We start from the raw sequence: 17,618 nt of genomic DNA, 5'->3' as shown, positions 1-17,618 counted from the left end.
GTAAGTAGTTACCTGCCATAGCTTGCTCTGCTATGTTTAACTCAGGCATGTATGCTTTTGTCTGCTTGGGAGATATTTTTTGTGAACAGTGCCCATCATCCTTTAGACAGAAAAATAAAAACTTCTAAAGAAATGTCTGGAAACTTCTCATCATTTCAAATGGTTGCTTCATCTTAAACAAGTATTTGCCGTGAAGTATGCAGTGGTGAAACATCAGTTACATATTCAGTACAGATAAAAAGTATGTACCATAGATCAACAGCCACCTTTAAGGCCAGAGCAGCACAAAGGTGTGTTTATGCAGTAAATATGAGGTAGCCTTTTGCTGTAAACAGAATAATAATTTTATTGTCGCCTATGTAAACAAAGTGGGCTTGATGTCTTTGTGGGTTTTTTTTCCCCCTCCCCCCACCCCCTCCCCTGCTAGAAAAGCTAAGCACCATAACTCCAACTCGAAGCCAGTGGGAGCTGTGGTTGTGCAGCTTCTCTGAAAGCTCAGACCCTGTGAATGTAGACACATATGCTCACATAAGCAACCAGTACAGAATGCCACTTTTTCACTTCACAGGAACTTATAATACAAAACGCTGAAATCTGATTATCAGAAATGTAGGTCTATGTCAACTCAGAGGTAGTTACTAACATCAGTACATAACACTTATAGAGAGATAAAAAGGGCTAAGTCTATCTGGTTTGTTCTGAGTAAGTCGGTAGACTATTCTGTAAAGTAAAAACAACATTACATGGTATATTCCCTGAGCAAAGTTCTTTGTCCTGAGTATGTTATGTAATAGTGATAACATTCTAATATATAAAAATAAAACCTTAAGCTATCAACAATAAGATAGGGTTTGGTATGTGCTCTTTGCAGTTCAGTCTGACTTCGGTGCACACAGTGATTTCAAACAGCACCAATAAAAATCTGCCCATTGAAAATATTTCCTCATCTCAGCTCTGAACTTCTTACATATAAACAGGGAATGACCAGTTCTCAAATCCACAATTGCCTATTTCTATAAGGAACTTTGGTTTAAACATTCAAAGTGACCTAAGTTTTGCATCTTTGCTGTTTAACCTGGGTTTTTACACCGGCTAGAAGGTTAAGCAATGCCACTTTGATTTGTCTACATAATTTAAATAGGTTTACTATCCTCACGTAAGGCAAGGAAGTTCTCTATAGATATATCACATTCAATATCGTCAAAGGTAAGCTTTGCATTTAGCACACTGAGAACTTCAGTACAAACCATTGAGATTCTCGCAAACACTGGCTAGGAATTCACACAAAATAATTGTCTGGAAATTGTGCCCTTTGCTGAGGCTTTTTCTTACTGCCTGTTTACTGAAGCAGCAGCAGCAGCAGCAGTACAAGTCTCAACCAGCAGGACGGTTGGGAAGGGAGCGGCCACACAGTGAGCCATCGGCTGCAGGAGTTCCAACATCTGGGACTTGGGCTCACTGCAGCCTCCCATGCGGGCTGTTTCTTCTGTTTGATTATCTTAGCTTAAACCTACCTGACTCTTTCAAGCTTTAACAGCCTGTGCTTATTGCCAATGCTAAGGATTACATACGTTTCTCTAATTAACTTACATCTGCAATGGGATTTGTCAAAGTATGTTATCGTACGTATGACTTGGTGATGTAGAAGTTACAAATGGAAAGTGACTTGAAGTTTTGACAGGCTCCAACTCTATTAACCCCCAGCAAGGGCTGCAGCCCAGGGAGTCTCACTCTGAGACCACCAATCTTCCTCCTCTGTAATGCAGAAGTGTGTGGTCCCAGCACACACCAGACCATGGCTGGTCAGCAGCAGTCTCCCGTTCACAAGAAGCAGGTGATGTCCATGGCTTCTGGCAAGTTTGCAGGTGCCTTTTCACTCAGGCTTGTACACAGCAGGCACCTGTCCTTCTTTAATGTACATATGCTGCATCATCAGAAAGAGAGGCTGGCTAAGCAACTGTGAGTACCCAATTACCTTTTATCTTAAGGAACTATTTATCTCAGGATTTTATTAGTTTTGCATTTCGTTTTCTTTAGAAACAAAACAGACAACAACAACAAAAATCCCTACACAATTCTCCCAACAGTAAGTAAGGGACAAGTCCCCTTCAAATTGCAGGGCACTACCTGGGACCAAGAGAAGTTGCTGCTGCTGCTGCTGCTGCTGCTACTACTGCCACCAAAGTCCCCTAAACGTTCACAGAATACAAAAGGTTCAACAGAATGGTATCCCGATACCACTCAAAGAGGTTTGCTCTTTAACAACTTACACAGTCTCCCCTACACAACAAGCATCTAAATTACAGTTACACTCATATTACTTTAACAAAACATTTTGAGAAACCAGCACAGAAACTACACATTCATTGTCTTTTCTGGAGCTTTACACTCCTTACCACCAAAGGACGGTGGCAATGAGAGCTATGTTTAGTTGTGACACTGCCCTTCTGAGGCGTGGGGGTGGAGGGGTGGGAATGGGGAAAGTGATGTTTTGTGCAGATGACAAAGAAAGTAACTCAAATTGATGGCTGGGGATGTCTTAGTATCTTTAGTACCATATGGCAGCTTTAAAATATGAACATATCCTTTGGTTCACAAGAAAGTAACAGTCTTTATCTTAGTTCTGAGTGTGGTTTTTCACATTTGGTTTGTTTCATTTTGCGAGGTTTCTTGGGTTTTCTTATTTGTTTTTTGAACATGTTTAAAAACAGATTCTGGGAACGAGTTCAGGAACATTTATGGGTACTGTGTCTATTGCTTCACAGTAACATTGTGGGAGCTGGAGAGTGTCCTGATGAAAAAAATATATACTCATAGATACGTATACATACACGCACGTGCACACTCACACACACATACAGAAGGTAAAATGCAATGCACCCTGCTCAAATGGATTTTGCTTGGAGTGATTTGTCTATTAAAGAAAAAAAAAAATCACAGTTCCTCAACAGTAGTTAAAATTCCACATCAGCTACTGATAATGAAATTATTTCCCCTGTACTTGCATGAGGTAGACATCCCAAGAGGATAAAGAAAATGGAAAGTTACGGAAAATGCTTTAAGTTTTTTTCCTTTTCTGAACAGAAGGCCCCTTTCTGCTTGGTTCTTCGGGTGATGCAGATAACTTACTTGAAGAAGCTTCTTGTGGCGACCTGCCTGAACGCTCTGAGATCTCTGACCTTCCCTCCTGAGAATACGATGGAGATGAATAGCCATACGTTCCTCCCCCTTCTCTCAGGAAAGCAGAAGTGGAAGGCTGGGGTTCAGCTTCATGTCTTCCCTGAGAACTAGTGGGCTGTTGTGAAACAGTTTTATGGGGGCAGTTAGCCACCATGTGCATGATGCTCTGACAGTAATGGCACTTCTTTGGCTGTGGAGGTAGACTACATTCTTTAGCATGGTGATCGAGGCCACCACAGTTGTAGCATCTAGAAATGAAAAGAGACAGCTGGTTATAAAATGCAGCATGAAATTGTCAAGATTTTTTTATGCATCATAAACTCAGAGGGCAACCTGTCTGCTGGTGAAGCAGCAGGAGCATCTGCACTGACATCCCACTGCCGCAAGCAGTTTTGCTTTTTAAGTAACACACTTGGAATGCGCCCCTTTGTCATGCTGGTAAAAAACAAACAAAAAAAAACAACCAACAAACCAACAAACCAAACACTTACTGGGAAATGGATTCTGTTACCATACCTTATCAGTCAGTATCTTGCTATGAAAAACCTTGGTACTCCTTGAACAAAGACCAGCCTTAAGTAGCTCCTAACTTGTGGGACCTTTCTACTGGCTGACAGGGGCTGAATCTGTTGGCAAGCACAAGCAGGGGCCTAATTATACTTTGATGAAAGCCTTTAGATGCCTCAGTGCCCTCGGTGGTTAAGATGAGCCCCTGCACCATGAGAACAACACTGCAAGGATCCTACTGTCAAAAAAGCCACTGGCAATGTACAGCTACATTAGGAAACCCTGCTGCACACTGAGAATTTCATGAACACAACGCTAAAATCCTGAATGCAAAAATCAAATAAACAAGCAAAAACCCTGCGTCGGCCCTTCTTCCTGGTTCTCCCCAGAGGAGAGATGCTGCGGTTCAGACATAGCTCCGACCCCACTAGAGGGCACCAAATATTCATGCATCTCTGCAGCAAACAGCTCTGCTTACCCAAGTATTTACACATTCAACTCCTGTGAGCCACTACTTCATATGTCCAAGAAGACAGACATTTCGGAGCAGGGTGAGGAGAGGGGGCAGCCACCAGGACCCAGCTCTTCACTCAGGGTGATGTTTCAGTTCACGAGTTGCTGGGTCATGGCCATAAAGAGAAACAAACAGGGAAAAGATGTTTGGCCTTTCCTAAGGAGCTGCCTCAGACTATGCCATGTCTCCTAGAATGTGCTGCCTTTTCTCTGATACTCTGTGCCCAAAAACTCTTCAGTCTCATAAGAGATCACGTCCGAAACCCTGCTTCAGCTAAGGCACACCAAGGGGAGGGTTGCAGCCCAGCTTTTACGATGCTTATGTTTCAGAGGGTTGGTAATGGCTTTTATGGTTTAAATTCAAAACAAAATAAATAGATCCCTAGCAAGAGTCATAAAACAGGGTTTGTTTGTTTTCTCTTGGAATTCCCAAACCGCATTGCAAGTGGTGGTGACCTGGGGTGTCATCTTCAAAAGAACAGCTGCCAGAGGCAGACACACGGCAGAGCACCTCTTCCAAGCTGCAGGGGCAACAGCAAGTCTTTAAAATGGCCCAAATGTAAACACTTCTATTAATCTTATTATCAAGAAATCTCCAACAGTTCTTTGCTCTTTACTCCCTCTTTATAACATGCACCAGGAATGTGAACCCTTGAGTTATATTAATCTGACACCTGATACAGGGAAATAATTACCTGATGAAATTATGCTGGTCATGTCCACCACTGGACTTCTTACTTTGACTATTTTTCTACGGTTCTCCTTTTTTTGTACTACAAATACTTGCACCGAATGCATATGGATTAAATCAACTATCATCTTAGCATTCTGCTGAAGAGAACTAACCCAATAATGATTTTTTTTTTCTTTCCCTTAATTGCAAGAATCAATTAAAAAGAAAATAGCACAAATACTCATGCTTGGTACAAGCATGAAGAATTCGAGAAGACTCTATGTACAAGCAAATGCAGGTATATATATAATCATGCAACGTGCTTTTGCTCAAGCCCACATCAAAATCTTCAGATTCCTGGGCAGTACCACGGCACTGTTCTGAGCCTGCATTCAGTAATCACTGTTAGTCTACATAAACCCAAGAAGTTTTGCCCATGCAAAGCTGTATGTATAGCTGGTGTCTCACAGAATATATGTTGTCTACATAAAAATGTTACTGATAAAACCTGTGTAATTGATAAAAAGGCTACAAAATGGCTGTTGAAGTTCACAGAACCGCTCTAAAGAAACAGTCCCAAGAGCCTCTCTATTTATATTTCTTTTTCCTTACTAGCAAGATGCCATCTCTATCTTTATTTCAAGAGACTAACAGAAAATTTTAGGTGAAATGGTTCTACTTCTTCACCATCAGCATACAGAATTAGGTGATTTTCAGAGAAATTTGAAGGCTATGCCAGCATTAGTCTGCCTGTACATAGTATGGAATAACTCATGAGTAAATCAAGTGTAAAGCTTCCCTTCAGCCAAGGAGAGAATATGTAGAAACATTAAGCCTTTTTCCTTGTAGTATAAAAAGTTTTAAGTTAATAAACAATATAAACTGAGTGCTTTTTTTGCAAATCATTGTAGGTATTTTTAAATTAATGGCCTTGCTTAACAGCAGCATTCAGTCTTAACAGGCATTCAACTATATTTCCCTGACAGGTTTACTAAACATCCTCTGGTTAAAATGATAAGACAGTAAAACTTGCAATTGGAAAAACATAGGAACGGCAACAAGACCCCTACAAGAACAGCAACAACAAAACCTCTTAAATGTTTTACTTTCTCTCCCCCCAGTAAATACAGCTAGGACTTCACAAATGTGGTATTTATTATAATGAAGGTTATATTAAAGAATGGTATTTATTAATGTCCTGTGAGTTTGCTTCTAGCAGTGAACTAATTCCTAGTTTTTTTTCAATCTAAGTACAGCATAATACAACATTACTCATGAGAGTGCCTTCAGGAAAAAGTGCATTTTACCTTGATTATGAAACACAGAATTTTATAGCTGCAAATGCATTTGTGTTGGCTTCCTTCTGTAACATCACATTTATTTAGGATCATCAAAAAAAGTTTGAAAATAGGTTAAAGGGCTTCAGTAGCAGAGGAGGTGGTAGCCGTGGACAAATCAATTTAATCAGTCACTATGGTATGCGCTGTGTTATCCAATTCAGTGAACCATTTCACCTCACCAATTGACCAAGAACCTGCTGTCAGGGCCCCCGTTTCCACTCAAGAGGCCTCAGTCACCTTTTGCATATATTTTTATCAATACATCTTACTTGCAAAATATTCTCTGCTTTTATTCAAATCCCTTGTAAAATGTCACTGTAAAATAAAATACTGTCTGCAGCCGCTGTAATTAAACTATGATTTGCCTTTTCAGGAATGCTTTTTGTGACTAACCAACCCAAGCATCTGGCTATAGTGTCGCATTAGAATACGTATGTGCCAGCCTGGCTGTGCCTGGACTTAAACAGGGGGGTGGTATTCACTCCCTTCTTTTAACTATGTATTCATTCCTTGTCAATCACTCCTACCAAGAGAAGAGATCACACCCCACACTCAGAAGCCTTCCCTCTCAAGGGATTTACACCCAAAGGAAATGGGCAGCCATCTCGGGAGCTCACAAATGACACCACGTGGCAGCATCCACGCACATTAAGGTATGGTATTAACCCTTTGTCCAAAACGCTTCAGCTCTTGGCTTGTCTCTGCCGTATAAACCTACATTACAACATAATGAAAACTGATAATGTAGATACTTGCACACAGATTTATGTATCCACAGTGCTATCTCTACAAATACATAGGACAACACGCAAGCTGGCTCCTGCTAAGAAAATCAGCACGCTCTCACTCAATTGTGTTTTCAAAAACTCTACCTAAGTGCAACTGCAGTAAATTCTTCTTCAGAAACACCATGGAAATAATGTAAGTTAGACACAAAGTAAAGCTGCCTGTGCTCATTACATCATGAGATGAATAAACCACAAGAAGCCCTCAGAAGTGCCTCTCCAGTAGGAACAACCCTTACAAAAATGCAACAGCAAGAAAGATTCCTAAAAAAGGAATCTCCTCTCACGATTTACTGCTAGCTTTAGGCTCAAAATAATGCAACAATGTAAATAGAGATGGCAATTATCCTGAAGGGGAAACCTTCCTTCACTACAGCAGGGGCAGGAAGGGGGGATCAGGACTCGTCAATGATATAAAAAGGATGGAGATTTTAATGAAGGAATGTCTTGAGGAACTTATCTAGCACTGTATTTCAGTACTCTCCAAAAACCAGTAGCATTAATTTCTACTAATAAAGAAAGAACATATCACAAGATACGTTCTAAATCACAAGACACTTCTAAATTCTTCTTTGCTATGGATTTGTGTTTACACAGAACTACACACAGAAGAAACAAACGAACAAGCAGAAAGCCTATGGATTCCAACATAATCTATTGTGTTAATTCCAAAAAGCTGATGACCAGAAATTCACGACAAGTACTCCAAACCACAACCAAATGCAAAAACAAAATAAAATACAGTTTTCAGCTGTTTTGCCTTGTCCCAGTAGTCCCCTCCTAGTCAGGAAGCAAGCACTCTCCAACCCTCTCACCTTTAGCATGACAACACAGCCATCAAACCAACGGGCTTCTCACAACAACAGCTCAGCTGAGCTAAGCAGTAAGGAGGGTAAGCACAACCGCTTGCTTCTTCATTCTGCTCCACGTAATATGATTTGGATGATAATCCAATACATACGACAAGAGGAGGATCATCTGTGTGGCTCCACTCTGTTGGGGGAAAAGCATTAGGGTTGCCCTAGTGACTATTTTTGGGGGTAGTGGTTTTCATATCTGATGGAGCTTGCAAAGGGAAGTAAGGAGGAAGAGTGCAGAATGTCTGAAATAATTCACTGTGATATTCCCAACACCAGCTCCCCTTTCTATTTTTTGGAATGCTATCAGATAACAAAAGCTGCACCGTGGTAAACAATGCTTCATCCAGCAGTTCAAATGCTTTGAAAAACAGCTAGGTTTCATAATGGCATATGCAAGTATGATGTTTTCACAACGTGCTGAATGCCAGCAAAGCAGTTAAAGCAGATCAAATAATTACAAGGGAATGCTTAAAGCCATATCTGGCTAGATATGCTGTCTTTTTTTTTCATTGTTTTCGCAACTACCTGAAGAAAGGACATTCTTGCCAACAGCATCCACTGCAGATGGCTTCAGCCTCCTTCTTTAGCTGGGAAGGGAGTTTCAGCTATGACTGATGTAACAGAAACAAACATCTCGGACAAAATGGAGGTGTTTTACTCTCCAAGGGCCCCACAGACCTAGGGACAGGCAGTGCAAAAGGACACTACTGGGTCACAAAAACCTCTGTGGGGCTGAGAGGGGTTCTCAAACAGCCTGGGAGCTACTGATCGTGACTTTAATTCAAGATAAATGCAGTCAGTGTGATGTACACAAAATGCCCTGGGCATCTGTGTGCTGCCTGCTCACGCCCAGAGGGTAATTTTTTCTCCTCACAAAACAAAAACAAGGGTTTTTCAGTTCTTATGCTATTTTGTTCTTTAAGTCGCAATTCTTAACCTATTTTTGAATGCAGCGGAAATACAAGTAACTCTGAGAATGGTCTAATGAGGCATTAGTATTCAAAAACTGTATTTTTAATCTTTCAAGGCCACAGAAAATTATCTTGTTAAATACAGTAGAGAAAGGAGCATCTAGCTTCTCCATCAGAGCGTTTATGGTGTACCCAGAAAGCAGAGTGATGCTAAGATAGAAAACCAACAATCTCATTTTTTAATCCATGAGAAAAGATCAACAATTATTTGAATCTCAACACTGTAATTATTTTCTGTCAGACATACTGCAAAATTGTATGGTATCAATCCAGAAAGTGGTACGCAGGGGCCACATCTAGATCTGTCCTAACCCTGTGCCCACAATGCTGCCCCAGAAAAGGCAGCGCAGGGGTGACATGCTGGGAAGTTAACTGCAGGCTGCTACTCTTCAGTAAAACTCAGTGTGAAAATGTACCATGCCTTTCTATGTATTTGAGATTAAAAGCCACAGCCTTTTAATACCAACGTGATTCTTCGAAAGAAATAAAGAAGAAATAAAATAAAAGTGTTTATCTATTCCTCTGGCTAATCCTACAGCACATTACTGAAGCCATTCAATTTCAATGAGGAAAACAAGATCCCTCCATTTTTTTTTTTTTAAGGTTGCTTTCTTTCATTTTGCAGCTAGCCCTAGCATGCTGACACAAACTCACCTTCCGCGAAGCTTCCAATAACATAGGGTAGAATATTGACAGTGCATACTATCATTACAAATAAATAAACAAAAATGCTCAATCGTAAACTCATCATATCGAATAGTTTTCCGTGCTTAGCTCTAAATCAATCTATTTTCCCCCCTGCATCTAGAAGCCATATCAATAGGTTGTGGTCTTTTGTTGTGTGGGCTTCCCATCCCCCTCACCCCCCCAACAAAGACGCTGACAAAAACGCAGTGGATTTGTCAGATAAACCAGGCCTTTTGGGGCACTGGTCAGCTTCACTGAGAGCAAAGAAATTTGTTTATAATCTGCTAATACAATTTTACTGAAAGATGGTTTTTAAGCATTTATTTTCCTCAAAAAACCAAGAAGAACAATGAAATGGAAGGTGGCTCACAAAGCACAAAGAACTACACAGACACCAGCTCTTAAAAAACAACCTCCACAAAATCGTTTCCTTTCTTTCTTGCTTTCCATGAAACCTTATCTGTGCTATCCACTCAGCCCTCTTCAGAGACATGAAGGAAAATTATTTTTTGCATAAATCACATAAAAAATCCTTATGAAATGCATCCTCAAGGAGGAATGCTTTGGATGTTCTTTTTATTCCTTACAATAAAAGGGTTTTCTTTACACTGACAGTTAGGAATTCCTGAAATAACAACTTACAAAATGAGGTCTCTTTTTTCTGCATAACACCAGAGATGGTTTTGCTCCAAAAGTATCAATACCGCGTGGAAAGGCTGTGCGTATTTCAACAGCTCCAACCCATCCAGATAGAGCAGATTTAAGATCAGTGATGGTTTAATGGTTTAAACACTCATATATCACGCATTTCCAACATGAGCTGCTATGCTGTGATTTCAAATAAGCCTACTGTTAATCTTTTTGCATCACGAAACCACACACACAGATATTTTGAATATTTGTAAGCCTTCACTTCTGTGGGAATAAGAAACAAAGGATTTTGCATCAAAGCAGTAATCTACGCAGTACTTTTAAAAAATAATAATTATTTTTCGTAGTTCATGTTGGTGGAAAGGCTGCCATAAAGATTTACCACAGGTACCCTGCAGTGTGTGCCCAGACTTGAGACATGTATTTGCCAGCATTACCCATTCGCAGCACTGGGTAGACCTGGACTGGTGTGAAGTTGCTTCTCAGTGCCTGCAGTACTGAACCGTGGCTCAGTAACACAGGTAATGGTGCACAGGCTCTGCTCTGCCTGGGTCAGAGATGTGCTGCTCCTGAGCTACGCAGCATGCCTGCCCTGATCTGCCTCAGATCCACACAGCACAGATCCAGCGGCAGCGCCTCCACATCCACACATCAGCTAAGTGCACAGTCCTGATGAAAGCCCATTACATTACTGGGAACTGGTAGTAAAAAACTGCCATTTCCCCCTCGTTCCTTATTCTGTCATTAATATTAACAGCAAATACAAGTTTCATAACCAGTCTGAGGGTCACGTAACTTCAAATATCTCTTATAAATCAGTATCACACACAAAGTTTCAGGAGTATCAGACAACAAAAGCAGGCACTGACTGAAATCCCAATCTTGAAGTAGATTCTCAAAAAAGCTGTCCTATCATGGATCAAATGACTTGCATGAGCATAGGCTTCACAAGTGTTAAGGACTGCAGAATGTGACCAGCACGTCACACCTTCATTCTTCAGAAATAAAGGACAGTTACCGCCACATTTGTTGTTATGAGGCCAAGTCAGTTATCCCTTTGGGGTTCATCCCAGAGCTCATGGAATTGATAGAATAACTCATGTCACATGAAATACATGCAGGGCTTCCCTTTCCAGCACAAGGCCAACAAACATGGTGGATGGTTTTCCATGAAACTGTGCTGCAAGTTCCTGTGTTCAATACCTGCAGGGAGAATTAGATTATTCAGTAGCTCTATTGCCACATTCTAGTGCCAAGAGAAATCTGCATCACAGTCTACTGTCAGTTCAGTACTTCAGTAGTCAGTTCCTAGTTTACTTTTCCAAACTTGCACCCAACACACCTAACATGGACAAGCTCCATATATTGACATTACTAAAGAGAAGTTGAACTCAGCATTTTGTGTAACATTTTAAAGAGATTTACACCATCTTAAGATTTTAACTTGAAGCTTTTTAAAATGCAGAGGCAACAGCAAAGCATGAAAAGAGGATTTTGGCAGCAAAAGGATTAAGACTCAAATGTTAAAGCTTTTAATTCCTACCTGAGGCAGGTATTGAGCATTACAAGTAAATTAATTCAGTGTTTTTCTATTCCAATCTATTTTACAACAATCTTGGTTGTTAATTCTCTGTATAATTATTTGTTTTAAAAAACAATCACCAACAAAACACACATTTGTGCACAATAAAAACAACACTGCTAATTCAAAATTTGGTGTTTCATTTTTCTTGATTTAGTCTCGGGATGGCATGAGTTTGAGCTCAGTATTTCTTTCTCTGAAGTCTGTTAATTCTGTGTACTGTTACAAATAATCAATCATTAATGAAAGCATTTTGCAATACCTGGTAAACTACATCACTTTATCCCTCTTGGTCATGATTAGTGTTATGTGGTTCACTTCAGTGAAATGCTAACAATGAGATGAAGAAAACTTAAAAACAAATAAATTAATTAATAAATAAAAGACTGCATCATCCAGAAACAGATGATCTTAATGGTTTTAATTCTGCTGTCAGTCACACAAATGTAAACGCAGAGCAGTTTTGCTAACTTCAGGGAGCTTGTTCTTGGCTAAATTTAATAGTGTAACTGAGAAGAGAATTTCTCACTATGTATGAGTACTTAAAAGTCACACTGCAGCAGTGCAGGCTCTTCCCTCACGTACTGCATGAGCAGGAAGCACCTCAGTTTCACCTGTGAATCTGTCTGTGCTAGCTGATGTCACACCTGAAAGTATAGCGCAACAAAATATTTAGAATAGCAAAGCCAAAGAACTATGGACAAGGTAGAGGAGTGACACATTCAATTCTTCTGGCCATTCATACTCAGCCATCCAAGCTAAGAAAGAATGAGTTAACTGTTTCAAAAGAAGGACATTTACAGGCCGAGCATCAGTTTTCCTGCCATGACCAATGAAATCTGATTCAAGAGATTTATACAAAATTGGAACCCTAGACTTAAAGAGAATGTTTGAAAATAAAGAACAATTCAGATATGAACACCTAGTTATGATCAGTGCAGATGGCATATTACTACTTGGACACCACATGCACTAGCCAAAGAAAAACTGTAAGAAAGACGAGACGGATATGCTTGCCAAGCACAGCATAACCAGCTATCTGTAGTTCTGATCAGCAATTCATACCCGAGTCACAACTTCAATTACAGAAGCCCTGAACTTACAATGTAGAAAGCAGTCACAAAGCAGAAGAGTGATTAACACCACTACTGAGTCTGTGCCTTAACATTTCATCTGTACTTTAAACCAAACGGCTTTTTAGTTATCCAGCAGCATTCACTGTGCAGGGCAGGAAAATTGAAACGTTAAGACTGGAAGCACGCAGAGGCAGAAAGGCCAACATATTTTTAATGCAAGCCCAGAAGTTGCTCATGATCAATCTGACTTTTGGTGGGGGACCAAAGAAGGCATATAAATATTTTTCTGCTTTCATTTACACAAAGTATGCACAGGTCAGCAAGATACTGAATTTTTTGGGGGGGAGTGAAGGGGGGGGGGGGGGGGGGGAAGACAACAGTTCACATTTCTTCCATTTTGGAGTGTAAATCCTGACTTCTAGCAAAACAGAGGATTACTCAGTTATGCTGTCAGCCTGTCTGCCCTCCTTCAATCTGGGGTTCTGAGGGCAAGTTAGAAGACACAGAAAGTTGACAAGAACATACTGCAGCGGCTATGATTGGAATGTGTAATGGCAAAATTCATAGGAATCCATACTAACTCTTACTGGAAACAGTAGCTAATAGCTAGTTTCTTCCTGTGGTTAAGTACCTTCCACAGGAAAAACTGCAAGTATCCTTCCATAAGATACAAATATACTGCAGCTGAACAAAGAACTAGACCTATTTTTTGCCACTCTGGATAAATATTCGTTGCTAGCTGGAGGAGAAGGCAAATCACAGACAGTCCAGACTGGAGCAGGGCTGCAGCCCCATGTCAGCCTCTCTAGATTTTGCCAGCCCTTCCTCAGTCACTCCTCAGCACAGGGGTGGCCACAAACCAGCTCCCTGCAACAACTAATTAAATCAGATGCCAATACTGGATATCTATTTTTGTATCATTAAAAAAATCCCAACAGCAGTCTTACGAGTTGCTGTATGCTTTACAACTGCACTCATTAGCCTGCATAGCCCAGATCCAGATCCTTCATCCCTGCCTGCCTTTCCTCAGTTTCAGTATCCTTGCATCTTGTGCTGGTGCTTCCTCCACATGGTGGCCTCCTGCTGGATCTGGTAAGCAATATCTGCTCCCCTCAGACAGTGGAGAAGAGCAACCCTTGTTTCTTATCTCACAAGAAGGATCTACTACTAATCCTTCTTCAAAAGGCCACCATCTGTAGAGAACAACAGCCTCCAGACAGAAAGGACCTTGCATTCAGACACACACAGCGTGAACTCTTCTAGGTATGTGGTGTCTTTTGTATAGGTTAAAATGTTTTGGCCATACAAACCAAGACTCAGGAAGCAACCTGACAATATTGTGGGTTCTGCTATCAGTTAGTGCACTGAGTTTCCAGTTGTCCTGTAGAAAGCCCACCTGATACAAGGCACAGTATATCTAGACAGCATATTAATCAGTTGTTTTGAGGCTCCAGGCAGCACTCAAACGTTGCACCTAGGAACCCAATGCCTCCCTGTGTGATCAAAAATTATAATACCTATGCAGCTTTAGCCTTCTAAGACTAAGGGCCCAGATCTTTAATAACCTGATGTTTCTCACAGTATTCCTGGATACTTCCAGGAACAACCTGTTTACTAAACCAGCCTCCCTCTTTAAAAACTGAAAGGCCAGAAAGCCACGCTCCTAAGTCAAGACAGATCCCTTTGACTTTGCTCCTTACAGAACTTCTAAATATCCAACAAACCTGCAAATAAATACTTGATTCCAACTAACTCCAGACTGGAGGTAAACTGCAGCTCTCACCCATGGCTCTCAACCTCAAGCACAGTCCCCATACTTCCTGCAGGGGAAATCTTATCTTTCCCAGGCTTTGAAACTGGTGATGGAGATTTAAGTAAATGACATCAGCGAGAGAAAATACAGAAGGAACCTTTTGGGAACTAGATCTGAAAAAGAGATGCTGATAATAGATTTCCAAAGGATTAGGTGTCAGGTAAAATCAAATTTTTACAGGTATTCAAATGTCTGAAACTCATGGACCTCTCGGGCAATCAGGTTCCTCATAGCTTCGAGGATATGAGTGTGCCCCTCTGGATTACATATGGTAAACTAAGAAAATAATCATTGTACAACAGTACAGTGCCTTATGGTGAACAGGTCACAAATCAATTGGAATTCACTGAGGTAGAACAAAACTCAAGCACATCCTACATGTATCTGATTTGGAAGCTGTCTTCCATGTTACAGCCCTCCTACTGCTGTCCAACCACCAGGATGAGAAGTCACAAGCAAGTTGTGAAAAGCCATTCCTCTTATGTCCGCAACTCAAAAATTAAATGGAAAAGGAGGGTGCAGAAAAAACTCTTCACACATCTTTTTCAGTCTGGCAGGAAGCACTAAAGAAGAATCAGATAAGGAAGGCACATGCTTCCATCATGGCATAAAAGCCTGAATCGGAATGCCTTCTACAAACTAATTTGTGTAGCTTTCCTCGCAATTCATGCACTGCTTTACACAGCCCAGGTGCCACCACTGCTGTCTTGGCAGCATCAGCGACTGCTCCTGTGGTGCCCTTCTGGTTTCCTACTCCGTGCAGTGAAACAAACCAGCAGCAGCATGCCACACCAGCAGGGTGCAGGGATCTGCCAAAGGTCATGGTTGAGCACTGCAAGCCATCTAGCACTGTAAGCAGTTACCAGGAGTCCAGCTCAGCTGCTCTGCATTTCATTCACAGCAAAAGTTTTCAGATAATTCACCTACTTGCTTTTCATTTTTGCAGTATTCATTCAGTTTGGTTCACCTCACGTCTCCAGCTCTGAGGCAAAAAGCCATTGCACTGGCATGACCACGGTTGTGATAAACCCAGGCAGGAGATGGAAAGGAACAGACCAGCATTGAGATTCCCATCATCCCCTCACGTACTGCTGCCAGAGAAACTGCAGCATGAAACAGCATCTGGCACCTGGGATTTCCTAGTGGTCAGCACAGAAATTATCCAAAAATCAGCTATAACTATATTCTCTCAGCCATGTCCATACTTCTTGATATAGCACTACCTCTCTACAAAAGTATCATTTACTTCATGAATAAAGCTAACACAAAATAGAAGTAAAAATGTCACTATTATCTGATATCAACAGAACAATAACCACTGCAATATATTAAAATATTTCAGGTGTAATAACTTATAAACTGTTTTTTCATTGGTCAATTATAGGATTTTTAAAAAATCAAACACACACGTATGAAGGCAGTCTAGGGGTTCTATATTGTTTTAAGGCAACTCAATGCAATTTGGACGAAAAAAATGAATCGAATAAAATGTAAAGGATACCTACCCACAGCAGCCATAATCTCTTACCCACAGCAGCCATAATCTCTTACCCACAGCAGCCATAATCTCTGCCTTTTCTACAGCATTGGAAAGATGTCTACCCTGGTGCTGTCTTGAAAAGTACAAGACTGTGACTAAAATATATTTTCAGAATTGTAGTACTATAATGGAGTAGTGTATTTGTTTTTTTTTCAACTGATTATTTATTAAATTTACTAGTGCTTACAGTTATGATCAGCATTATTAAAACCTATTAAAGTGCAAATATCCCAATTTGAAAACAAATTATTTACCATATTTAACACTACCAGATAAGTATTTTGGTAGTTCCAAAAATTCAACGCTTTACAATAGAATACATTTCTCTGTATGTATCAGTATCCCTTTTAGCTGAAAAGTGAATTGCAGTTTCCACGTTGTTGTGCTAGAAATGCCAGTTGCAACATTTCCTCTATGCTGCTAGCTAATGTTATGTTCTTAAAATATCCTGAGAAAATAAGACTTGACTGCAATTCCCATTTGTTGACTGAATATACAGATCTTTAATGACTTAGTCAAAAGAGCTGGCCTTCAATTTGAAAAGAGTACTTACAAATTATCCAAATAACATTGCTGTATCCTTGAAAGAGCATCAATGCCAAATACATCTGCCAGACATGTGACAAGCCCCTTGCCATGTGCAGTCAGAACTGCACTCCCTCCAGTCCGGCTCCGAAGTTAAAACATCTGAAGTGTAAATTGTGTGCAGCACAGACACAGCAGCCCACTTTACTTTAACCTTGTTAATGGCAGGCCAGATGGAACCTCTGAGGCCACCCATTGTTCAGGCTTGCATTTTTGTGTAATGCCATGGTGTAGGTCCATAGGGCCTCATGAATTCCCCTCCTCTGAATATATACTGCGCTGCTAAAGGCACTGAAAGGATCAAGATCTGCTCTGAGAGCAGCTGGCTTTGTATTTTTTAATGGCTGTTAGCAGCAGCAGCAGGTTCCTTCTACTCCCCCACTCTCTCCCTACCCTCCTTAAAATCCTGATCTATCAGACCTTGAGTAGAACCAAGTCCTGTGTCCTAATGAAGCATATCATACATTACCTTGGGCTCACTTCCCTGTATACTCTTTGAAAATTCTCAGCTTCTTCCTTCCATGCAGCCTTAGATCCTGCTCCAGCAGATCATAATCACCCCAGTAATCATCACTGACTTCTTCAACACTCACAATGTAATTTCTTTCCTACCCAATCCAGGCAAACTGTGCTTGCGTAATTTTTGTTACTCATCACCTTCTGAAAACGTGGTCAAATTTCCCTGTCTTGATCTCTTTGAGAGAAGAATTAAAATAAGAAGAGTTCCGAGTAAAGATAGCCCACAAAAGACTACACCTGGCCTTCTAGCAGGTTTCAATGGCACTGCTGGAACATGATCAGTGAATGGGAGGGGAGATGACTTTCTCCCTGTTTACTGCAGGTGTGGTGCGTGCT

At 40.7% G+C, this 17,618-nt stretch overlaps 1 protein-coding gene across 3 annotated transcripts in view; it reads right to left on the bottom strand.

Annotated features, from left to right (window-relative positions):
* Nucleotides 1-407: 407 nt before the first annotated feature.
* Nucleotides 408-17,618, bottom strand: part of LIN28B (lin-28 homolog B) — a 78,333-nt gene continuing 61,122 nt past the window's right edge. For all 3 annotated transcript variants that reach the window (XM_052696818.1, XM_052696829.1, XM_052696809.1), the window contains exon 4: nucleotides 408-3,428. In XM_052696818.1, coding sequence (XP_052552778.1) covers nucleotides 3,059-3,428 — 370 coding nt within the window. In that variant the 3' untranslated portion in view covers nucleotides 408-3,058. The remainder of the gene's footprint in view (nucleotides 3,429-17,618) is intronic.

This window comes from Tympanuchus pallidicinctus, unplaced genomic scaffold (genome assembly GCF_026119805.1).
Source record: "Tympanuchus pallidicinctus isolate F22 unplaced genomic scaffold, pur_lepc_1.0 scaffold1, whole genome shotgun sequence".
In the NCBI taxonomy this organism is placed as follows: Eukaryota; Metazoa; Chordata; class Aves; order Galliformes; family Phasianidae; genus Tympanuchus; species Tympanuchus pallidicinctus.
This window is presented reverse-complemented; position numbering and strand designations above follow the sequence as displayed.